The sequence below is a fragment of the Mus caroli genome, unplaced genomic scaffold (assembly GCF_978045245.1).
Source record: "Mus caroli unplaced genomic scaffold, Mus_caroli_1 scaffold_8, whole genome shotgun sequence".
Lineage (NCBI taxonomy): Eukaryota > Metazoa > Chordata > Mammalia > Rodentia > Muridae > Mus > Mus caroli.
In genome coordinates this window covers 124271818-124296942 of record NW_028227263.1, presented here as the reverse complement: position 1 = coordinate 124296942, position 25125 = coordinate 124271818, and the positions used below count along the sequence as shown (strand labels likewise).

General features: G+C 49.9%; 1 protein-coding gene across 6 annotated transcripts; it reads right to left on the bottom strand.

Annotated features, from left to right (window-relative positions):
- Positions 1-485: 485 nt before the first annotated feature.
- Positions 486-25125, bottom strand: Relb (RELB proto-oncogene, NF-kB subunit). 6 transcript variants are annotated; one of them, XM_085842077.1, is made up of 12 exons: positions 24888-25125; positions 23614-23661; positions 18358-18366; positions 14881-15209; positions 13148-13305; positions 11733-11824; positions 10712-10843; positions 8813-8917; positions 7187-7402; positions 6506-6574; positions 6312-6389; positions 486-1210 (listed from the first exon to the last, which is right to left on the bottom strand). In XM_085842077.1, exons 1-12 carry the CDS (start codon positions 24937-24939, stop codon positions 822-824), a joined length of 1677 nt encoding a protein of 558 aa, XP_085698203.1. In that variant the 5' UTR covers positions 24940-25125; the 3' UTR covers positions 486-821. The 6 variants fall into 6 exon arrangements, with proteins under 6 accessions (XP_085698203.1, XP_085698205.1, XP_085698204.1 ...); XM_085842079.1 differs by lacking the exon at positions 24888-25125 and adding an exon at positions 23767-23786; XM_085842078.1 differs by lacking the exon at positions 18358-18366.

Genomic DNA, 25125 nt, shown 5'->3' with positions numbered 1-25125 from the left:
ATCCAGATTAGAAGTTGAGCTTCCAGGGGCTGGAGAAATGGCTCAGCGGTTAAGAGCACTGACTCGTCTTTTGGAGGTCCTGAGTTCAATTCCCAGCAACCACATGGTGGCTCACAACCATTTGTAATGGAATCCAATGCCTTCTTCTGGGGTGTCTGAAGACAGCGACAGTGTACTCATACATAAAATAAGTAAAATCTTTAAAAAAAAATAAGTGGATCTTCCTACTTCAATTTAAGCAAAAATCTCTCATATGCATGCCCTCCATTTTTGGGTGTTAGTTCCAGATGTAGCCAGGTTGACAACCAAGAATAGCCATCACACATTTGTGAGCTCCTATGTAGATGCTGCGATTGAACCCAGGTCCTCTGGAAGAGCAGCAATAACTCTTAACCACTGAGCCATCAGGCCAACCTCTCAACTACAATTGTTTTGTTCCAAACAAACCAGGAGTTCCCTAGGTAAAGAAGAAAGAAGACCCCCCAAAGGCTCAAAAAACTAATTTTTATTGGGAAAACTGAACAATCCACCCCCTTCTTCAGGATTAGGGAAGAAGTCTGGGGATCTGCTCCCTCCTACCCTATGTACAATCTCTGAGAATCTGTCCTGAGAAGGGGTCCACCTGCAGGAGCCCCTTTTCCTCTTCGGACTCAGCATTCTGTAAAATGGGCTCAAAGAGAACTGGAGCGCTCCCCATCTTCCCACCAGCACTGCAGATGTCCGATTCAGGATGAGGAAGCTGGAAGACTGATCAAGGTTGGCTTCGGAATGGAGTGCTATACCACACACCTCACCCAGTGCCTCCTCTGTTACCTCAGAGGCTACGTGGCTTCAGGCCCTGGAGATAGGAGGCCACCCCCGAAAGCTGCCTCTCGGTACTGGTTAGGAAACATGTTGCTGCCCACAAGGCTAGCGGTACCAACATCCCCAGGGCCAGGCGCTGCAAAAGAGTCCAGTGACAGGGGCTCTGGGCCAGAAGACTCCACAACGGTGGCCCCTGCACCCCCGCTACCCACCACGGCACTGGCAAGTGGTGGTGCTGGGGGCAGCAGGTCCAACATAGTGAAGAGCGTGGGGGCAGAAGGATCGTAGGCAAAGCCATCGTCCAGGAGGTCAGGGCCACCAGGAGGCTCCAGCCCCGGAAGGGATATGGAAGCAGGGAAGAAATCAGAGTCTGCTGGCTGCAGAGCAGATGGCGGGAGAAACAGGCCTGATGAGGAGAGAAGAATAGCTGGGTTTAGAAGAGCCTGCCTCTGGCCAGGCAGTAACTAACTTGGACTCCCCTGTTCTTAGTGTATTCTATCTTGGGCCTTTAACCCTAACTAGAGTAGAAAGGAAGTGCCATCATTCTCTTCATGTGTGTGTGTAGGTATGTATCTATGTATATGCATGATGTATGTGATGTGAGTGGGCATACCTGATAGCATAAGGCATGGGAGGAGGTCAGAGTTCAACTTTGTGGAGTCATTTCATTCCTGCTACCGTTATGTGGAAATAGAACTCAGGTCCAGGCTTGCACAGCAGGTGCCTGTATCCACTGAGCTAGCACACTAGACCACATTTTTTAATGTACATGAGTGTTTGCCTTTGTGTATAATGTATATAGCACATGTGAGTTTCCCAATGTTGGGAGGGCTGGAGGGATGGCTCAGTGGTTAAGTACATTTCCTGCTCTGGCAAAGGACCAGGGTTGGGTTCTCAACTCCCACTTCCAGCATCTCAAATCTGCCTGTAATTCCAGCTCTAGAGGGATCTGACACCCTCTTCTGGCCTCCACGAGTAATTGCATAGTTGCGGCATACACTCACACTGATATGCATACACATATGTGGAAGGAAGTGAAGATAAAGGCGGGGTCTCAGGCCATCCAGACCTCTCATTGGTTAAAGGTGCTTCCTGACATCCCTGATGACTGATGCCAGTTCAGACCTGGAACCCCCGTGATGAAAGAAGAAAACTGACTCCAGTTAAGTTGTTCTCTGATCTCCACACGCAACCTGCGTGTAGCAGGTATGCACCCAAACATATGCAAAATAAATAAATTAATTTTTTTCAAGACAGGGTTTCTCTGTATTGTCCTGGCTTTCCTGAAACTCACTTTGTAGTCCAGGCTGGCCTCGAACTCAGAAATCCACCTGCCTCTGTCTCCCAAGGGCTGGGATTAAAGGCGTGCACCACCACTGCCAGGCCTGTTTTTAAGTTTTATTTTAAAAGTATTTATGCCGGGCAGTGGTGGTGCACGCCTTTAATCCCAGCACTTGGGAGGCAGATTTCTGAGTTCAAGGCCAGCCTGAACACAGTGAGTTCCAGGACAGCTAGGACTACACAGAGAAACCCTGTCTCGAAAAAACAAAACAAAAAACAAACAAAGAAACTTAAAAACACGACATGGTCTCTTATAAACCTGGCTGGCCTCAAATATGCTAACTAGCCCATAGTGACTTTGAACTCTAGATTCTCTTGCATCCACCTCCCAGGTGCTACCGCATCTGATTTATTTATGTGGTGCTGCGGATCAAACCCAAGGCTTTGCACATAACTCAGCGCCCCCCCCCCCCAGCTTCACCATTCTCCTTTAATAAGCAAACTAAGGCAGTGAGTGATCTAAGAGCCGGTCTCAGCTGTCTATTCACAGAACCAGAGCAGGAGCCAGGCTCCTGCAGGGAGCAGAACTGTGGATATAGCTGTGGCTGACTGGGTATGGGGGCTAGGGTGAGGTGGGAGGGAGACAGAGACAGGGAGACTGAGACTCCCTTGCAGCCACTGTGGAACTCACCACAATTCCTCTACCTCAGCCTCCCAGTTTCTGGATTTACAGGTATGAACCGCCAGCCTGTCCTCTCTTCTAGTTTAATTCGATCCATCTGAAGACGGATTGAGGAGCTTCCCAGATCAGATTGGCTTAGGAGTATGACCATATGGAATTGCCTTGATTGTTAATTGGCACAGGAAGGTCTATCCTACTGTGAGCGACAACATTCCCTTGGCTGGAAGTCTTAGGCTAATAAAAAGTTACCTAAGCTCCATCCTGAACCCCCTTCACTATGACCCCTCCACACACATATATATGTATCAGCTTGCCCACAGCTTGCCCAGGGCAAGAGAGAGACTGAGACAAGATCAGATGTGCAGCTTGGTCTTCATGTGGGTCCCGAACAACTGGAGTAGAGACTATCTCAAAAGCCGTTGCCTGTCTGGAATACATTTTCCCCTAGCTGGGCTGCCTTGTCTGGCCTCAGTGGGAGAGGATGTATCTAGCCTTGTAGAGACCTGATATGTCAGGGTGGGGGGATATCCAGGTGGGGCCTCCACTCTCTCAGAGAAGAAGGGGATGGGATAGAGGGGAGTGGGGAGAGGGAAACAGGACAAGAATTGGGGACAGAAACCAGGGTGTAAAGTGAATAAATAACAATAAATTTAAGGGGGCTGGAGAGATGGCTCAGCAGTTAAGAGCACTGACTGCTCTTCTAAAGGTCCTGAGTTCAAATCCCAGCAACCACATGGTGGCTCACAACCATCCGTAATGAGATCTGACTCCTTCTTCTGGAGTGTCTAAAGACAGCTACAATGTACTCACTTGTAATAAATAAATAAATCTAAATAAATAAATAAATAAATATTTTTTAAAAAGCTATCTAAGCATGGGTGTGGCAGTGATCAAGCCAGGCATGATTTTTTTTTTTTTTTTTTTGCTTTTTTGAGACAGGGTTTCTCTGTGTAGTCGTGGCTGTCCTGGAACTCACTCTGTAGCCCAGGCTGGCCTCGAACTCAGAAATCCGCCTGCCTCTGCCTCCCGAGTGCTGGGATTAAAGGCGTGCGCCACCACGCCCGGCAAGCCAGGCATGATTTTTCTCCATGGTTTCTACTTCACGATTCACTGCACAGTGACCAGGGGCCTGCACAGTGACCAGGGGCCTGCACAGTGACCAGGGCAATGGCTCTGATGTTCACGTGGCCATCAGGTCCTTCCTGCAGCAGTTACCTCTCCCCTGGCTTTTGTAAAAGGAGAAACAATGCCCCAGCCTGCTGTCTGGAATTTGATGTGAATGCAAATAAAAATGAAATGACCTTAGCCAGGCCTGGGCTGGTGGCCCATGCCTTTAATCCCAGCAGAAGCCAGTGGATCTCTGTGAGTTTAATATCAGCCTGGGTAGCAAGAGACACAGAAAAACTACATGCTCAGGATTCCTACGCTATTTCCCAAGGTTGTTTTCTAATTATCACAATGGAGGCTTCAAGTGACTTTGGCCTCAGGAATGAGGGTGGGGCCACAAGACTTGGGAAACTTGATGGCAGCTGGAGGAGCCAGGTAAGGATTGGTTCTAGGGAAAAAGTCATCCAGCAATGGATACCAGCTGCATGATGAAAGCCAGAGAGGGCAAAGGTACAGCAAGCCCCGGGGGTGGGTTGGCTCCAGTGACTGGAGACTGGCTGGGACTTGGGACTTGGGTGCTCTGGGCAAGCTGGGGTAGTAGGGAGAAATTACTTTCTTCCATTTTTTTTCTTCTTGGTGTATGTATGTACACGTGAGTGCATGTGTGTGTGTGTGTGTGTGTGTGTGTGTGTGTGTGTGTGTGTCTGTGTCTGTGTGTCTGCGTGTGCTGTATGTGTGTGTCTGTGTGGTCAGAACTGGCCAGCAGGTGGCTGTGTTGGGAATGGCTCTGAACTGAACCCATCCTTGTGCTTGCTGCTGTCAGGGTCGCAAACATCCCTGCTTCCTCCACACAGATGTCCTGCATGGCCAGCTTTTTACCCCACTGCAGATCCCCTCCCTACCCTGTGACCTCAGACAAGACATGTCACCTCTTTGAATCTCTGTTTTTTTAAACCTGTGAAAAGTGAAGCACCACCCCATGAAGATGTGCGAACAAGGAGGAGCAAGAAATAAGCAGGAACATTGCTTAGTGTGAGCTAAATCTTATATCGGATGTCTGTAAGATTTAGGTCTGGGGCTATAGCTCAGTTGGGAGAGTCCCTGCCTAGCATGCATGAAGCCCTGGGTTCAATTCCCAGGACCATATGAACCCAGAGTGACAGTACAAACCTATAACCAAAGCACTTGGGAGGTACAGGAAGAAAGACCAGAAGTTCAATGCCAATCCTCCACTATTAGCCCAGGAGAGAGACCTTCAAAATGAGATTAAATAACTGAGTCGGCCCTGGTAGCTCAAACTTGTAATCCCAGCACTTGGAGGGCTGAGACAGGATTCCATGAGTTCTAGGCCAGCCTGTGCTGGACTGATACACTGGCTTAAAATTAAAACAAAATTAGGGCCAGGAGCCGGGCGTGGTGGCGCACGCCTTTAATCCCAGCACTCGGGAGGCAGAGGCAGGCAGATTTCTGAGTTCGAGGCCAGCCTGGTCTACAAAGTGAGTTCCAGGACAGCCAGGGCTACACAGAGAAACCCTGTCTCGAAAAACCAAAAAAAAAAAAAAAAAAAAAAAAAAAAAATTAGGGCCAGGTATGATGGTACCCACCTTTAACCCCAGACACTTGAGAGGCAGAGGCAGGAGGATCTCTGAATTCCAGGCCAGCCAGGGCTGCAAAGCGAGACCCTGTCTCACACAAACAAACAACAGGGCTGAAAAATGGCTCTGTGGATGACATTTGCTGTGCAGGCCTGAAAGAGCAAACCTGATCAACACCCACAGGGAGGGGGCGGGTCCCTCACTGCTGTCCTCTGACTGACCTCGCAGTGGGCACTTACACTCACACAGAGGTGACAATAAACCTCATTTAGTTAAGAAAAACATAAACTGCTTTTGCTGGATTGTGTGGGGCAGCCTGTAATCCCAGTATTGAGAGCCTGAGACAAGGTGCTTGTCTTGTTTTAAAATTATAGTATTTTGTCTGTGCCCCAGGTACATGCAGTGCCCCTGGAGGCCAGAAGAGGGCGATGGATCACCTGGGTCTGGAGTTAAGAGATGGTTGTAAGCTGCCAAGTGGGTGCTGGAAATCAAACCCTGATCTTCCACAAGAACAGTCACTGCTCTTAACTGCTGAGCCACCTATCACTCCAGCCCTATCCAAGCTTGCTTTAATTTAAGGAGAAAGTTTCTTTTCTTTTTTTTTTTAGCGGGGTGTAGTGGCGCACGCCTTTAATCCCAGCACTCGGGAGGCAGAGGTAGGTGGATTTCTGAGTTTGAGGCCAGCCTGGTCTACAGAGTGAGTTCCAGGACAGCCAGGGCTACACAGAGAAACCCTGTCTCGAAAAACCAAAACCAAAACAAAAACAAAAAAAAGACAAGGTGGGGACAGGGGCTTCCTGTTAGCACACATGGGAAGGAGGGGCTGCAGGTACCACACTCACCTGAGCTGTGGCCAGGCAGGAAGTGGTCCAAGAACACTGGTTTCTTTTTCCTTCGTTTGCTTTCGATTCCATGTGGATCTGGGAGAATGTGAAGATGAGGGTTCCATACCCTGACCACCCACCCACCCCAAGCAGGTCACCAGTCCCCTCCCAGGGACCTGGGGATGGGGGTAGACAGGGGTGGAGGGACACACCAGAGCTGCTCAACTCTCCAAGGACATCAGGCAGTCCCCGCTTTCGCTTCTTGTCCACACCGTAGCTGTCTGTCCAGGAGAACAGAGGCACCCAGAAGTCATACATCAGCTAAACACAGAGGTCGCTATGACAGTTGGCTACAGAGGCCATTATAAAAAGGAAAGGCTCTTCACTGACTTATGTAAGCAGATTTCTATACCCTAAAAGGATAAAAGCTCGATGCAGTTCTCTCTGGATCCTACCTCAGGACCTTTGCACGGGCTAGTCCAGCTGCTTTCACCCTGTCTCTCTCTTTCTCCCTGTGTACAGCTATATATGCATGTACAAATATCAATCTTGGCTCTCATTCCTCATCTGTCATCTAACTTTCTCTTAACTTTCTCTTTTGTTATCGTTTCTTAGTGGCCTGTGGTTTGCTGACCAACCTGGGACTTTCTAGTTAGACAAGGAGAGCCGGAGAGCCTCAGGAATCCAGCTGACGCCGTCTTCTCAGTGCTAGTAGGGACCTGCTGCCCTGCCTGGCTTTCTACAGGGGTGCTGGGAATGGAACTCAGGTCCTCATGCTTGCAAGGCAAGCCCTAAACTGACTGAGCTCCTGTTTCCAGGCCTGCTTTCTGCTTCTCATTCTTCCCCAAAGACCTGGTCTCCAGGGTGGAGGTAGCTGTGGGTTGAGTGGTTACCATGATCCCGAGGCAGGTATGTGAAGGGCAGCGGCTCGCTGCACACCCCATCCGTGAGCCGCTGCAAGAACACATTGACAGTCACGGGCTCTGAGATCTCCAGGTCCTCGTAGGGTGGCGTTTTGAACACAATGGCAATCTGCCGGTGCACATCAGCTTGAGAGAAGTCAGCACGACCTTCCCAGGAAGCTGTGCTGAACACCACGGATATGTCCTCTGGTAGGGTGGGTCAGGGTGAGAATACAGCTAAGCCAAAGGAATGGGACAGCCCACAGAGCTCCTACTCACTCATTCTACCCGAATCAAACCAGGATTGCAAATAATAGAAGGACCCAGAAAGGCCAGGCATAGTGGTCACCCCTTTAATGCCAGCACTCAGGGGGTAAAGGCTGGACATTCTTGATGATTTTTTTATAATTTATTTATTATTATATATAAGTACACTGTAGCTATCAGATCCCATTATGAGTGGTTGTGAGCCATTATGTGGTTGCTGGGATTTTAATTCAGGACCTTCAGAAGAGCAGTCAGTGCTCTTCTACACTGAGCCATCTCACCAGCCCCATTCTTGATCATTTTAAGACAGCTTGGTCTACATAATGAGTTTCAGGCCAGCCAGGAATACGCCATGAGTCCCTGTCTAAAACAAACAAAGCCAACTACCCAGCCTTTCTACACAGGTATGGTGACAAGGACATGTAATCCTACTACAGTACAGTAGCTGAGCAAATTAGCAATCCTCCTGCCTCCTGTCATCAGTAGGGAAACTGAGGCAGGAGAATTGTGAATTCAAAGTAAAATCTGGAAGACTAAATGAGACTCTAAAAATTTGGTGTAAAAGATCTAGGGATAGGGCTGGTGAGATGGCTCAGTGGGTAAGAGCACCTGACTGCTCTTCCGAAGGTCCAGAGTTCAAATCCCAGCAACCACATGGTGGCTCACAACCATCCGTAACGAGATCTGGCGCCCTCTTCTGGAGTGTCTGAAGACAGCTACAGTGTACTTACATATAATAAGTAAATAAATCTTTAAAAAAAAAAAAGATCTAGGGATATAGTTCAGTGGTATAGAGCTTGTATAAAATCCTCCAGGGAGGGCCAGAGACTTGAATCAAGATAGAGCCCCTGCCTAGAATCCCGCAGCGAGGGGCTGGGGGCGTGGCTCAGTGGTAGTAGGGCCCTCACTGGGGGATTCTAGGCAGGGGCTCTACCACTGAGCCACACCCCAGCCTTTCACTGGAGGATTCTAGGCAGGGGCTCTACCACTGAGCCATGCCCCCAGTCCCTCACTGGGGGATTCTAGGCAGGGGCTCTACCACTGAGCCACGCCCCCAGCCCCTCACTGGGGGATTCTAGGCAGGGGCTCTACCACTGAGCCAAGCCCCCAGCCCCTCTTAATGCATCTGTGCAGTTGGATCTCCAGCACAGCAGCATCCTGAAAGAGCACTGCACAGCCCTGGTTGGTTCACAGGCTTCCATACCTGGCAGACCTGAGCTGGCTCACAAACCTATTGCCTGCATCTGCCTGCCCCTGCAGCTGGGGCTCTGACTCCATCCAGAGTGCTGCCCTGTCTAATCACCACCCCACTTCCACCTCTGTCCCATACATGGCTTATGGACCCCTCACCTTTTTGCACCTTGTCACAGAGCAAGTACAGCTCCTCACCACCTGTGCATGGCCCGCTCTCCTTGTTGATTCGGCAAATCCGCAGCTCCGATGTGTTGGTGGACTCTTAAAAAGAAGTGCAGAAGGGAAAGTGGCAATTGAGTCATCCCACCAAGGTGCTTGCTGACAGGTGAGCGAGACACTGAAGATACCCACCCAGGTGGAACACAAGATGCTTAGGCAGGAGGGTACGATGGACAATGGCCAGAACTCTACTCTGAAGTCTGCTTAGTATTTAAAAATGGAGACCCAAGCCGGGCATGGTGGCGCACGCCTTTAATCCCAGCACTTGGGAGGTAGAGGCAGGCGGATTTCTGAGTTCGAGGCCAGCCTGGTCTACAAAGTGAATTCCAGGACAGCCAGGGCTACACAGAGAAACCCTGTCTCGAAAAACCAAAAAAAAAAAAAAAAAAAAAAAAAATGGAGACCCTTAGACTCAGGAAGACTAGGCATGTTGAGGGTGACACAAGGTCCCCAGATGAGCATTTGCAACCTGCAATACTATGTTTGTTTGTTTCCCAAAGTGGAAGTGATAGAACATCACTTGGATTCTGTACTAACTAGATAAAAAAATTCTACCACTCAGCCACGCCCCCAGCCCCTCACTGGGAGATTCTAGGCAGGGGCTCTACCACTGAGCTACACCTTAGCCCTCATTTTTTATTAACTAGATTAATATTGATCAGCTGCCCAAGCTGGCCTTGGATCCTCCTGCCTGAGCCTCGAATGTGGTTGGGATTACAAGCATGTGTCACCATGTGTATCTGCCACCTGACCTGATGTTTATAGAACACCATTGTCCAGCATGACCAGCCATCTTCGTCTTTCTTTTGTTAACAGCTCTCAAAACTAGGGACCACTCCTCATCACCGATGAGGAGTGAGGAGTGCTGAGCCCTCCATACCTGGCAGACCTGAGCTGGCTCACAAACCATAATCCTAAAGGTTAGATGGGGTCAGGGCATCTCCTCCCCACAGCCACTGATGATTGGTTAGAAGAGTAAATGACCAAAATCTCCCCACCAATGAGAGGGTATGCAGAGGCTGTGAGCAAAAATTGCATATTGTCAGCCATGATGGTGTCTGCTTGCATCTCCACCACTGAAGAGGTGGAGGCAGGAGGATTGCTAATTTGCTCAGGTACGTAGTAGGATCGTTTCTAAAAATAATCAATCAATACACAAATAAGTAAATAAATGTGGGGCTGGGGCTGGAGATGTAGCTTAAGTGCTTCGCTAATATGCACAAAACTCTGGGTTTGATCTTTAGCCCCAGTAAATGAGTCATGGTAATTCAGGCTGGTCATCTCAGTCTTAGGAGGTAAGGCGGCAGGACAACAGAGAGCCCACCCACCAGGCTCCAGCAGGCAGTTCCCAAGCTGTGGTCACACAGGAGTCTCAATTGCAATCAGTGGACTACAAACAAACAAAACACAAAGCTGCATATGACTGTGGAAGGGTCCCGTGGGAGGGAGGGAGGGTGGCGGGGGATCAGTGAGGAACCATCATGCACTGTGTATGTGTACAGAACTGTCAAGGAGCAAAGGTAAACAGCACATCAATTACAAACTGTACACGCATGCGGGAGGGCACTGCCCAGCCTAGGCTTCCGATGTAAATGTGATGTCTGGGGCTATGGCACTCACCATGTGCCCAGGAGGGGAAAAGAGAAAAGGGAAGTGGAGACCCCGCTCCCCTGAGACTGTGGGTACCAAGCCACTGTGTAAATGTAGCAAGCAAGAAGGAAACAGAAAGCAAAGCAAAGCCCACAATGATGTCCTGCTCATCCGTGCCACTGGCCCGGGCACTTTCCCATACCGGTGACAGCTCAATCCCAAGGAACATGGCACCCTTTGACTCACTCTTGTCGTAGACAGGCTCAGAGAGGATGGGGTCCATGCGGTGTAGATGTCCCTGCTGGTCCCGATAGGAGGCCTGGAAGCAAATCCTGACGACATTCATGTCGACCTCCTGATGGTTCTTCAGGGAGCCAGCTTGGAGAGAGCAAAGGGAGGCTGCGGTCAGCTGAGCCGCTGCAGGCACAGCGAGGAAGAGGAAGGGTGCTAAGGCAGGGTGGTGGAGGCAAAAGATGCAGTGTTCAAGGTTATCCTCAGCTACATGATAAGTTCAAGGACAGCCTGGTGTACGTTGAGACCTAGTCTCGGAAACCAAAATGAAAAATCAAATAAAGGGGTCAGTGAGATGGTTCAGCAGTGAAAGGCACTCGATGCAAAGCCTGAGGACCCGATTTCATTCACTGGAGCCCATGAGGAAGAAACCTGACTCCTGCACGGAACCCTCGGGACTCCATAGGTTTGCCCACACCACGCAAAACCCACACATATGCACACAAAATAAATACATACATGTAATATCTTTTAATTTCTTAAAAAAGAAAAGAAGCGGGCTGGTGAGATGGCTCAGCGGGTAAGAACACCAACTGTTCTTCCAAAGGTCCTGAGTTCAAATCCCAGCAACCATATGGTGGCTCACAACCATTCGTAACAAGATCTGATGCCCTCTTCTGGAGTGTCTGAAGACAGCTGCAGTGTGCTTACATATAATAAATAAATAAATAAATAAATAAATAAATAAATAAATAAATAAATAATCTTTAAAAAAAAAAAGAAAAGAAAAGAAGCTGAGAAGTGGTGGTGCACACCTTTAAGCCCAGTGCTCAAGAGGCAGAGGCAGGAGGATCTCTGAACTGCAGACCAGCCTAGTCTACAGAATGAGTTCCAGGACAGCTAGGGATAGACAGAGACACCCTGCCTTGAAGAAAACAAAACAAAACAAAACAAAAACACAAAGAAACACAAAACCAACCAAACAACAAAAACCAGCTAAAGGGCCAGGGGCTAGGGAGGCAAGTGGGCCACTTACCATTGTAGGGGTCAATTCCCAGCTGGATCTTCCGCTCAATGGCAGCTTCAATTTCCTTCTTCCTAACACACTGGATGCCCAGGTTGTTAAAGCTGAGTGGGAGACAGGATAGGCTGTGAGGGGTGGCATCCTCTGCACAGGACAGACAGCTGCCCAGATGCTGTAGGCACAACCCACGGAGGAGCATGGGCAAGACCTGGGACTTTCACCTCTCACGGGCCACCGGGGGTCATATTGTAGTGACACCAAGACCTTGCCTTATTCTAACTGTGTAGAAATGCTAGCCAGGCTCTTTTGTATCAAAAAAGTGCAAAGAAAGCCTGGATTCTCTGCACTTAGGGAGCTGAAGCAGGGGAATTTGAGGCTAGCCTATGTTACATAGAAAGACACTCACTCTAAACTAAGTAATTAAAAGGCTAAATGAGCCAGGTGTGGTGGTGCATGCCTTTAAACCCAGCACTCAGGAGGCAGAGACAGGCAGATCTCTGTGAGTTTGAGGCCAGCCTGGTCTACAAATCAAGTTCAGGACAATCAGGGCTACACAGAGAAACCTTGTTTCAAAAAACAAACAATAAAATAAAATACTCAATAAATGTCTGTGGCTATGCTCTTAGCTCTCAGGAGGTAGAGGCAGGAGGATCATAAATTTAAAGTCAGTGGGCATAGTGGTACACTCTTTAATCCCAGCACTAGGGAGGCAGAGGCAGGAAGATCTCCATTCTAAGCAACAAGTATCAGGCCCTCCAGGGCTACATAGTGAGACTGTCAAAAGAAAAGAAAAAAAAAAAAAAAAGAAGGACATCCTCGGCTACACTAGTGAATTCTGAGGCTAGCCTGGCATATGTGCATTCTTGTCTCAAAAACAAAAACTAGGGTTCATTAGATGGCTCAGCAGGTAAAGGTCTTTGTCAGCCAGCCTAACAACCCGAGGTCAACCCTGGGAAGCCACACAGCAGAAGGAGAGAACTGAGTCCCATAAGTTGTCCTCTGATATGGGCATCTCAGTTAAGCTGGGTCTGGAGTCCACAGGCAGCTCTGATGACCCTCTGTCTCCTCGTCTATAGAACAAGATAAATAGAATAGGTATGAGCCGGTCTGGTGGTACCTGCCTATGGAGACTGAGGCAGGAGGATCTCTAATTCCAAGTTAGTTCTGACTACGTGGCAAGACCCCATCTCAAAAGGCAAAACAGAGAGCAAATATGGAACGGCTGTGAATGAGTGCAGTAGGTTTTCAGAGCTGTGTGGTGGACACTACTGCATCCACACCTAACTTTCCCCATCCATCCAAGATGAGCAACAGGGAGGGTCTGGCAAAGATGCCCATGACCTGGGCTTTCCCAGGTGCTGATGTTCACCTGTGGAATCTCCATGAGCAGAGGTGAGAAGCTGGGGTCAAAGGTCGGGGTCTGGTACCTGTGCCGGGGGCTGACGTGAGGCCGCAGCCGCACCCTGCAGACGCCGTCCGTGCAGTCTTTCCCCACGAGGCTATGTGGGTGTACCCGGTGTGGCCAGTCCTTCCACACCAGGCACGCCGTCACCTCCACCTCCCGCAGCCCGCCACAGTCTCGAAGCTGCAGGAAGACATGGGCTTGTTGGGAATTTGGTGGACCCCTGTCCCCATCCAGACTCCCTGGGCCTCCCTTGTCTCTAACCCCACCTCTTCTCCCTAGAAAACCAAGGAAAGGCTTAAGATCACTAATTTATGCGAAGGCAGAACCATGCCAACAGTGGCCGAGTGCCCTCTCTCCCTGCTACCTCCCTCTGTCTCTTCCTTCCCTACCTTCACCTGCTTTGTTGGATTTTTCTTTTAACATACAGTTTTGAGACAGGATCTCATGTACTCAGGTAACCCAAGTTTCCTCTTACTTGCTAAGTAGCCAGGCTGGCCTTGAACTCCTGATTTTCTGGCTCAGCCTTCCAGATACAACATTACAGATATGAGCCACCTTGTCCCACTCTTCCTTGGATTTTTGAGATAAGCCTCATATAACCCAAGAGAGTACTGAGCTCACTATGTAGCTGATGAGTGAACCTGAGCCCTCGATCCCCCTGCCTCCACCTCCAGAACGATGATAGGCCTGCACTACTACATCCGGCACATAAAAAAAAAAATGTACTTTTTTTTTTTTTTTTTTGAAATAGGGTCTCACTATGTAGAGCAGGCTGGCCTCAGACTCATAGAGATCTAGCTGCCTCTGCCTCCTATGTGGTTGGATGAAAGGCCTGTGTCACTGTCACCAAGCATGGCAGATGTAGTCCTAAGAGCTGAGCAAACATAACTCAGTTAGAGAGAGAAAGATGGACATACAGAGACAGAGAGACGAGCTATCTCGGCAGGATGGCACACACTTGTATGTTAGGCGGAAGCCTAACTTTGGGGGCTGAGACAGGAGGATCTCTTTGTGAATAGCAGTGTTTGGGGTCAGCCTGGGAAACATTTGAAGATCCCAGTTCAAAAAACAAGCAACCACAACAACAAAAAACAGGTCTGTAATTCCAGCTACTCACAAAGAACGATAAAAAAAAAAATAAGTGCCAACTTGGACAACAAGCATGTAACTCAAAATAAAAATTTAAATCAGAAGGCTGGGGGCGTGGCTCAGTGGTAGAGCCCCTCCACTGCTTAACAAATACAAAAACCTAGGTTCAATCCCCACGGCTGAGAAAAATTCAGTAGAAAAACTGATTTCTTATTCAGTAGCCATTGGTGATGGGGGCGACAATGACCAGTCCCAGAAGACTGCTCCGACTCTCCATTTTGCTCTGGATCTGTGTCTGAGCTCTGCTGGCCTGGTCTCTGAAAGGCCTAGTCTGTGACATCCACTTCACAGTGTGAGTGCTTCCCTCTAGTGGCGAAATGGGAGGTTGATGGTGACTTTGGATGGCACGCCTTTGGGATCCAGATGCTAATTTGTCATTGGAACAGCCTAACACACAATATCATAGAGTCTGTTGTTGTCTTCGTTATTTTAAATACAGGGCCACAGTCTGTAATCCAGGATGGCCCCTCTATCCTCCTGTCCCCCAGTCTTGGTTTTATAAGTGTGAGCCACCACCCCAGGCCCTTTTGAGGTTTGCAGATGGATGGAAGCCCAGCAATCCTATTCCCAGGCACCACAGCAAGAGCACAGCAGCACAACACGCACCTCGATGGCAGGCAGGGTCTTGCTGGCTTCGGTGCTGCTCTCCCCGAGGATGCTGCCGGCCGAGCGGCCCTCGCACTCGTAGCGGAAGCGCATGCCGCGCTGCTTTGGCTGCTCTGTGATGACCAGGTACGGCCGTGGGCATGGGCCGGGTGACACCAGCCTGCCCAGTGTGCAGCTCCAGGACGGCGTGGCCGGAGGCGGTGGTGCAGCAGGGCCCAGCGTGACGCTGCTCAGTGAGGCCGGCCCGCGGGGCACCAGGCGCGGCATCTCACTCAGCTGTGTCCCGTCCAGGCCAAAGCCGTTCTCCTTAATGTATTCGTCGATGATTTCTGCGCGACAAACAGAGGAGACCCGTGAGGCTTGGGGAGGGACAGGGCTAGGCTCCTTTCCCGACTTCTCACGTTTTCCCTGCTTGGTTCTGCTTTTTTGTCTTTTGATTTTGCTGGTGCTTGCTTTGATTTGTTTTTGGTTTTCTGAGACAGGGTCTCCTTGTGTAGCTGTGGCTGGCTTGGAACTAGGCAGTTCTTGAACACACAGAGATCCACCCTCATCTGCTGGGATATACGTCATACCCTGTACCGGACCCTTATTTTTTGTTTGATTTTTGGTGTTTTTGTTTGTTGGTTTGGGTTTTTGGAGGCACGGTTTCTCTGTGAAGCCCGGAACTCCCAGATATCCACCTGCCTCTCTCTGCCTACGAATGTTGAGATGAAAGGTGTGCTCTGACTCACCCTTGATTTTCTTAAAGATTTTTTTTCACTTAATTTTAGTGTGTGTGTGTGTATGTGTGTGTATGTGTGTGTGTCTGTGTGTCTGTGTTGCCTGCATATGGCTGTGCATCACTTGGAAGGTCCATGCCCTCAGAAGCCAGAAGAGGGCGTCAGAACCTTTAGAATTGAAGTTAAAATTGGTTGTGAGCAGCCACATGGACGCTGGGAATCGAACTACCGTCCACTGAAAGAGCAGCCAGTCTTCTCAACTACTGAGCTAGCTTTCCAATCTTCTAAAGATCTGTAAAAAGTATGTGTATGCACCTGTCTATACAGGGGTGTGTACCAACAAGTGTCCAGGTGCAGAGGCCTGAAGAAGGTGTCAGATGTCCTGGAGCTGGGGTTACAGGTGGTTGTGAGTCTCTCAACATGAGTGCTAGAAATCAAAGTCGGGTTCTCTGGGAGAATGACTAGCACTTTTTTTTTTTTCCGGTTTTTTGGTTTTTCGAGACAGGGTTTGTCTGTATAGCTCTGGCTGTCCTGGAACTCACTTTGTAGACCAGGCTGGCCTCAAACTCAGAAATCCGCCTGCCTCTGCCTCCTGAGTGCTGGGATTAAAGGCGTGTGCCACCACGCCCGGAATGACTAGTACTCTTAACCAGTGAGCCAGCTCTCCAGCCCCTCCCTCCCCTTGGCTTTTTGAGACAGGGTCTCACTGTAGTCAAGTTCTCCAACACAAGCTCCTCTTGTCTCTGCCTCTCCAGTGCTGCGAATACAGACAAGTGCCAGAAGGAACGCCACGCAGCACTCTCAACGCTGTGCCTCTACTTCAAAACCATATTCACTTTTCTGGGAGGCGCCTTCTGCCACTGTTGCTCCACCCACCATCTATCTCCCGATTGGACTAAGGCAGTTGCCAGTTTGTATTTGTGCATTTCACACAGCCAAAGGGATTTTGTTAGTATCAACCCGTCTCTCTTTTGCCTAGAAGACTCCCATGGCTCCTAAGTCCTTGGCAGTAAAGACCAACAATTTCCTCACATAAAACTTGCCTCAAATACGGATAGAGTTCATTAGTAGAATCTGCCTTACAATCCCCCAGGGAGGGGCTGGGGGGCGTGGCTCAGTGGTAGAGCCCCTGCCTAGAATCCCCCAGTGAGGGGCTGGGGGCGTGGCTCAGTGGTAGAGCCCCTGCCTAGAATCCCCCAATGAGGGGCTAGGGGTGTGGCACTGTGGTATAACATTGCTTAGCATGGGGGCTGAATTTGAGCCTTGCCATGGCCTTCAGGGCAAGATCCTGTCTTAAATTAAAAAATAAGAGGGCTGTAGCCCAATTGGTAGATTGCTGGCCCGGTATGCACAGGGATAAAGCCCTGGGTTCCAGGTCAGCACCACATCCAATCCCAGCCCCAGGGAGGAAGAGAGATGAGGAGCAAGCATTTAAGAGCATCCTCAGCTAGATGGTTATTTCAAGGCCAGCCTGAGATACTTTTTTTTTTCCTTGATTTTTCAAGTCAGGGTTTTTCTGTTGAAGCCATAGCTGTCTGGAACTCACTCTGTAGACCAGACTGGCCTCAAACTCACAGATATCTGCCTGCCTCTGCCTCCCATGTGCTGGGATCAAAGGCGTGCGCCACCACTGCCCAACTTCAACCTGGGTTACTTGGAACCGTCTCAAAAATAAACAAAACCCTCCTCAAAGTCCATTCTCTCAGAAAAAAACAAAAACCCCAGCTGCACCCCTTATTTCTTGTACCCACCTAGCTTGGTGACCTTCAGGGCTGTGAACTTGTTCTTCCTCTCTCCTGGTCCCAGCTTTCCCTCCCATTTCCAACCCATTAGGCACCTCATGCTGCTGCCCCCTTCTGTGAAAGGCACACCTCTTTACCTTGCTCCCTTTTTCTTCCTGCCCCTTTATCTCTCTCCTTTTTTACTTTGTAGCCCAGGCTAGCCTAAAACTCTCTATGTACACTATGTAACTCAGACTGCACTCAAATTCTGTCTCTCTCTCATTGTCTTTTTCTTCTTCTTCTCCTCCTCCTCCTCCTTCCTCCTTGCTTGTGGTTGGTTTGGTTGGTTGGTTTGTTTGTTTTCTGAGACAGAGTTACTCTGTGTAGCTCTGGCTGTCCTGGAACTTGCTCTGCAGGCCAGGTTGGCCTTAAACTCAGAGATCTGCCTGCCTGTGCCTCCTGGGTGCTGGGATCAAATGTATGTGCCACGCCACCCCACCCCACCCCACCCCACCCCACCCCACTCCCTTGGCTCTTTGATCTTCCCGCCTCCAACTGTGAGTGTGGAGATTCAGGCATGAGATCTGATCTTCCTGCCTCTACCTGTGAGTGCAGAGGTCAAGGCATGAGATCTGGGCATGCCTGGCTGCACTATGTCTTCCCTGGCACTTCCCTCTGCCAAGCCTCATCCTAACCTCCCTTTCTCCTGCCCAGTCTCTGTTGTCTTCTGACTCCACAGTCCACACTGTTAGCTCCTCCTCCAGGGTAGTGATTTAGTTTTGGTCAAAGCTTGATTCCTGGTGCCTGGCACTGGGCCTAGTACAAGAAAGACCCCTGCCACCCATGAGTGAGCACTGGCCACAGAGGACAGAAATACAGATGGCTGCTGAGTGTGCTGGAGCTCCGAAGCATCCCTTGCTCAGATCCCCGGTACCCCTCAAACCACACCAGAGCCCACTCCCATCAAACAAGGTGTGTCCCAGCTTTACCAACGCCGGGACCCTCATCCTCCCAAACACCTGCCTTCTGATACTCACCCAATTCATCTGTGGAAGGAAGAGAAAAGAAAGGTGAAGGTCAGACACCATCAGACATGATATCTAACACAGATTCCCCCACCCTGTCCCCAAGGCAGACTTCCTGGGGTTTCCATCCCCAATCTCCTTAATCCCTTCCCGGGCTATCCCTTCAGTTCTTAATGCTGGGGGCCCAAAGGAACTCAAGAGCATCCCCCAACACCTGTCATCCACTAAAGCCCTCAGACCGGGATGATAGTGTTGACAGGAACTTGTGAGACAGGGGGGAAGGGGGAGCTGTGAGTGGATTTGGGGTGTGTATGTGTGTAGCTGACAGACATGAGCAATTCTAAACAGGTTCCATCCTGAAAGTCCACCCTGGGCCCAAAGAGAGTGATCAGACCCTGGGTGCTGCCCACTATGCACCGCAGCCTAGCTCCCAAAATCTCAGGCTCACCCCTACTTTGCAGAGGGGATGGATGGGGAGGAAAAGGCAGCAGCCATGCTACATACCTAGTGAGAACACACCACTTCCCTAGTAAATATCAACAATGAAGGAGTGGAAACCAACCTCCCATCATTCCCCAGACAGGACTAGAGGAAGCCAGAGGAAGTAAATGGGTCCAGAAGTCACTCAGCAGGGAGGGTCACCCAACTGACTAGAGTTATTGTGAAAGCTACTGGCTGGGGACTGAGCACACACTACCCCAGTATCTGCCAGATCCCTCCTCCTTCATTGCCTCCTGCCCTTCCTTTCTCCACACTCCCGGGAGTGGCTCCTGGCAGCCAGAACTTTGCCCCTTAGAAGGCAGCTTTCACATACCCTTATCTCCATGAGATCAGTAAATGCCAAGTTCCCTTCCAGAGAGATAGGGAATCCTGAGGCTTTGAGACCGGAGGGGACCTGACAAGACCAACCTCAAAATACTTTGTTTTGGAAAACCCTTCTTAGATAGCCATGCTGGATGAACCCAGAGATGCAGAGACAAACTTGAACTTCCAGGTATTGTGGCATGTGACTGTAATCCCAGCACTAAGATGATGAGGCAGGAGGACTGCCACTAGTTCCAGGCCAACCTGGGCTACACAGTGAGCTTCGGGGCAGCCTAAGCCAGACCAAACCTAAACTCAGGAAATTCTACTTGGGGCTCCTCAACAGACGCCTGGGAGCTGGGTGTGAGGCACACCACTGCCATCCTAGCTCTCAGGATGTTGTGGATGGAGGACTGTGGCTCTCCCAGGCTTCTGGGAAACATGGCTTCCAGGCTGTGCATGCAGGCGGGGTCCAGAAGATCCCAACTTGCCTGTCATACATCTCACTAAGACACACTCAGCTTGAGAATTGAACAGTGAGGACCATGCCTGCCACATTTTCACTTTACCCAGAGTTCAGCTTGTGTCTGGCACATCAGAAGGAAGGAATTTGTCCTTCCACCTGCCCTGTTCCATCAACCTGTCTCCACCCTACTTTTGAATGTCACTGACCTCCCCGCAAGAACTCTTCAGAGCCATCACTGCCTTTTATAATCTCACCTTTGTTTACAGACCTGCTTCTTTGTCTGGGCAGGAGCCCTGTAAGCATGGGGCTGGGACTATCTTGTCACTGCTGTGTCCCCAGCAATGGCCAGCACTGAGGCAGATGTAGAATTTGTACTCGATAAATAATAACCTAACAGATGCTATCAGGATCAACTTGTTGGGGGACCTCAATGCTGTGATTCGGACCATACAAGCCTCAGCTCGCTCCTGTCCTGAACCAGCACTTGTGTCACTCCGGTCTCCAAAGCCAGCCCTACCTTTCTACACCTCTGAAACTCCCATTTCCTATACCTGCAACAGGCCTTCTGGTATCCACCCCGGGAGAAGTCTAGGTCTAGCCAACCACTGAAGCTACAGAGTTCTCACACTGATAAGATCCAGCTGCCTCTGTCCTCGAAATCTCAGGAGATAAGTTATGTTTCTTTTCTTTCCTTCTTTTTCTTTTCTTTTTTCTTTTTTGATTTGTTTTGTTTGTTTGCGGTAGAATCTCACTATATAAACAGGATGTCTTCAAAGTCGAGATCTTCCTGCCTCAGCATCCCCAAATATGGGGACTCTGGGCATGTAATAAAGGTTGTGATGTTAAAGTCCTGTTTCCCAATTGGTTCTTGATCTATCAATAAAGATGCAAGGGGCCAATTACTGGGCAGAAAGAAAATGCGGGACTCCTGGGTCCCTTCACCATGCTTGGAAGGGAGAAAAGTCAAGCAGCCTCCATTACATTTGTTTATAAAAGTTGTCATGGTTGGGTCTGGAGAGATGGTTCAGCGGTTAAGAGCACTTACTTCTCTTCCAAAGGTCCTGAGTTCAAATCCCAGCAACCACATGGTGGCTCACAACCATCCGTAATGAGATCTGATGCCCTATTCTGGGGTGTCTGAAAACAGCTACAGTGTACTTACATATAATAAATAAATCTTAAAAAAAAAAGTTATCATGATCATGGTGTCTCTTCACAGCAATAAATACCCTAACTAAGACAGGGTAGAACCCAGGGCCTTGAACTTTTAAATAAATGTTTTACCATTGGGCAACACCACCAGCCCTTGAGGATTTTTTGTTTATTTAGTTCACTTTGAGACACAATCTCTTATGTTACTCAGTGTACTGGCTGGTTTTGTGTGTCAACTTGACACAGGCTGGAGTTATCACAGAGGAAGGAGTTCAGTTGGGGAAATGCCTCCACAAAATCCAGCTGTAAGGCATTTTCTCAATTAGTGATCAAGTGGGAAAGGCCCCTTGTGGGTGGGACCATCTCTGGGCTGGTAGTCTTGGGTTCTATAAGACAGCAGGTTGAGCAAGCCAGGGAAAGCAAGCCAGTAAGGAACATCCCTTCATGGCCTCTGCATCAGCTCCTGCTTTCTGACCTGCTTGAGTTCCAGTCTTGACTTCCTTGGTGATGAACAGCAGTATGGAAGTGTAAGCCAAATAAACCCTTTCCTCCCCAACTTGCTTCTTGGTCATGATGTTTGCACAGGAATAGAAACCCTGACTGAGACATCCAGTGTGGTATTTTGAATAAGAATGGCTCCCATAGACTCATGTTTGAATATTTGATCTCCAGTTGGTGAAACATTTTGCAAAGAGTTAATAAGTGTGGCCTTCCAGCCTGGTCTACAAAGTGAGTGCCAGGACAGCCAGGGCTACACAGAGAAACCCTGTCTCGAAAAACCAAAAAAAAAAAAAAAAAAAAGTGTGGCCTTGTTAGAGAAGGTGTGTCACCAGGCATGGACTTTGAGGATTCAAAACTTCACACCATTCCTAGTCTCCTCTCCCTCCCTCCATCTCTCCCTCTGTTTCTCCCTCTCTTTCTCTCTGTGGCTCTCTGACTTAAGCTTAGGGATCAGAAGGTGAGCTCTCAGTTAGTACTGCAGCCTATGCCTGCCTGCCTGCCTGAAGCTTGTCTCCCTACTAAAATGGTCATAGGCTCACCCTCCGAAACTGTAAGTCTCAATGAATCCTTTGTCTTGGTCGTGGTGGTTTGTCCCAGGAATAGAAAAACAATGAAGACCCTTAGAGAGGCCTTGAACAAGACAAGTAGCTGAGGATGACCTTGAACTCCCTATCTTCCAGTTCTCACCCCCTAGGCACTGGAACCACAGGTGGGAACCAATAGGCCCCATTTTATAGAAGGCTGGGTCAAACTCAGGGCCTTGCACATGCTAGGTAAACTCTCAACTGAGCTACGTCTTCTATCCATCTTGTTTTTGGGTTGTTTGTCTTTGTTTTGTTTTAATACAAGGTCCCACTATAAGCCTCAAATTTGTGCCCATCCTCCTGCTTCAGCTTCCCCTGTGCTGGGAACATTACAGTACAGTATAGGCATGTACTGCTAGTACTGGCAATAGTTGTTGGGTTTTTTGTTTTTTTGTTTTTTTGTTTTTTTTTATTTTTCAAGACAGGGTTTCTCTGTATAGCCCTGGTTGTCCTAGAACTCACTCTGTAGACCAGGCTGGCCTCGAACTCAGAAATCCACCTGCCTCTGCCTCCGGAGTGCTGGGATTAAAGGTGTGCGCCACCACGCCCGGCTAGTTGTTGTTGTTGAGGCAGGGTTTCTTTCTGTAGACCTGGCTGTCCTGGAACTCACTATGTAGCCCTGGCTGACCTCACAGAGATCTGCCTGTGCTGGGATTAAAGGAATAGACCACTACTGCCTGCCCCCTCTCCCTGCTTCACCAAGGGTCTAGATAATTTAAATGTACATGGTTTGAGAACTATGATAGTCTAAGTAACTGCTATTATTACTCTTATTATCATGACCATGCCACTAACAGCTACTATGGGGAGGCTATGAATTTGTAAGCATCAATTCATTTAACTTTCTCTATCCCCACAAAGGAACAAATGGGTATGAAACAGATGAATAAAACTGAGGTAGTTTTAGGGAAATCACGTGAGGGGATGGTAACATCATTTCTGAAATTCAGTTCCAAGGCCCAAAATAATGGATGGTGGAGAACATCTAAAAGGGCCTCTACTTAGGGGATCAGCAAATAGAACTATACAAGCTTCTAACAGTCTTGACAATATGGGCATGTAAGGAATCATTTAAACAAACAGGGAGGGACAACGCTCTGATTATAAAATGAAAAAGGGGTACTAATATATGTTTTAAGGTGCGTGGTGAGGTATGGGGGAATGGGGTGCCTCCGTGGGCCCATGCCAAGGCATCCCTTCCCCCTGAGGGACCAGCCACACGAAGTCGAAGGTCAGTATAGTATAGAACAGAGTTTATTTAGGGCATGGGGAGGGGAGTTAAGAGAGTAGTAGAAGCCGGGTGTGGTGGCAAATGCCTTTAATCCCAGCACTCAGGAGGCAGAGGCAGGCAGATTTCTGAGTTCGAGGCCAGCCTGGTCTACAAAGTGAGTTCCAGGACAGCCAGGGCTATACAGAGAAACCCTATCTGGAAAAACAAAACAAAACAAAAAAAGAGAGTAGTAGAAGCAGAGAAAGGCAGAGAGAAGAAGTAGAGAAGTAGAGGCCAGCCATGACCACGTGGAGAGAAGGGGAAAGGGAATGGGGAGAGAGGGGAGCAAGGGAGCAAGAGGAGGGTGCATGAGCCCCTTTTATAGTGAGCCAGGACTACCTGGCTATTGCCAGAGAAATGTGGGGGTGGAGTCCAGACAGAGTACCAACAGACAAAGCTTGCAAAGTGGGTACACTCATTCCCTCTCCACGGGGGCTCCTCCAATCCCATTTCCTACAAGCAGGTGGACAGGGGCTGTGGGGGTTGCTCACCTGTGGTCCTGGAGACCGTTAGTGACAGCGAAGAGAGGTCACTGGAACCTGTGAGATGGAGACCTGGATTAACAAACAATGCAGGACCAGGGACTCTGACTAGCCTGCTCCTCTCTCTGGCTTGGTCCCTTGAATAAAGTCCCTCCTCCTTACCGAGCTCAGGTGCAGGCCAGCCTTCTCTAACTCCTTTTTTTTTTTTTTTTTTTTGGTTTTTCGAGACAGTGTTTTTCTGTATAGCCCTGGGCTGTCCTGGAACTCACTTTGTAGACCAGGCTGGACTCGAACTCAGAAATCCGCCTGCCTCTGCCTCCCGAGTGTGCCACCACGCCCGGCTCTTCTCTAACTCTTGAAAAAAGTTCTGGCTTTTCGTTTCTGCCCTTGACCCCGCCAATCACCACTCAATATCCGCTACTTTCCCCATTAAGGTGGGACTTGGAGGACTCCTGATGCCTCAGGAAAACCCCCGTCTCCGTTCTTCCCTCAGGGCGAAATCCGAGCCCCAATACTTCGTCACTGGAGAACTTTCCTCTCCCCATCTCGCTGCAGGCCCCGCCCCTTTTCAATCCCATCGTCAGGCTCCGCCTTTCGTTTTCTAAACAGGCCATGCCCTTTCCCTAGGCCTGCCACTACGCCCCACTTCCCCCCCACCCCAACCCAAGGGTAAGTCCCGCCCACTCACTGAGCCACACACCTCTTCTTGCTCTTGGAGCCTGACCCCGCCCTTATTTCCTGTCAAGCACAGTCCTGGATCCTCCTCCTCGAGGTCAGGCACCGCTCCTCCTTAAATCTTGAAGCTGGGCCCCGCCTCTTTCTTTGCCTCTAAAGGCCTAAGCCTTGCGGGAGGAGGGTCCCCCTTGTTTGGAGAGAATAAAGCCACTTCCTCGAATTAGGCTCCGCCCCTTACTCCTAAGAGCAGCCTCACCCACTCTGTAAACCAGAAGCCTCCTCTGAGTTTGCCCCGCCCCTGTGTGTACGGCTCCTCCCCTTCAGAGTTATGCCCCGCCCCTCCTCTCCATCGCTGCCGGACCCGCCCCCTTCTTTGCCTCAGGCTCAGGCCCCGCCCCCTTCTCACTCCTTAGCGGGACGCCTAGCCTGTATCTCCCCGGCAGGACCCTTCACCATCCTCTACCTTCTGCCTTGTCCCTCGCGCAGTGTCCCCGCCACCCTCGTACTCTCCGCACCGAAGCGCGAATCCTGCGGAAACCCGCAGATGACTCCGAGCGCCCCGAACTCCCCCAGCCCGAGCCCCGCCCCAGAGGTTCCACTCTGCTTACCCAAGGCCCCTAGCTCGGGCGCGGACTCTCTGGCAGCGCGGCGACTCGGCATGGCCCGGCCCGTAGGGACCGACAGCCCGAAGGCCAGCTCAGGGCGAGCGCACACGAGGGCAAGCCAGGCAGCCGGACAGCCCGGTCGGCTGGGACGATCACCGGCTGGGGGAGCGGTGCAAGGCTAGGGCCGAAGGCCGGGCTGGACGCACGGCGCCCGGGGCTGCGGGGGGCGCCGGGCCGAGCG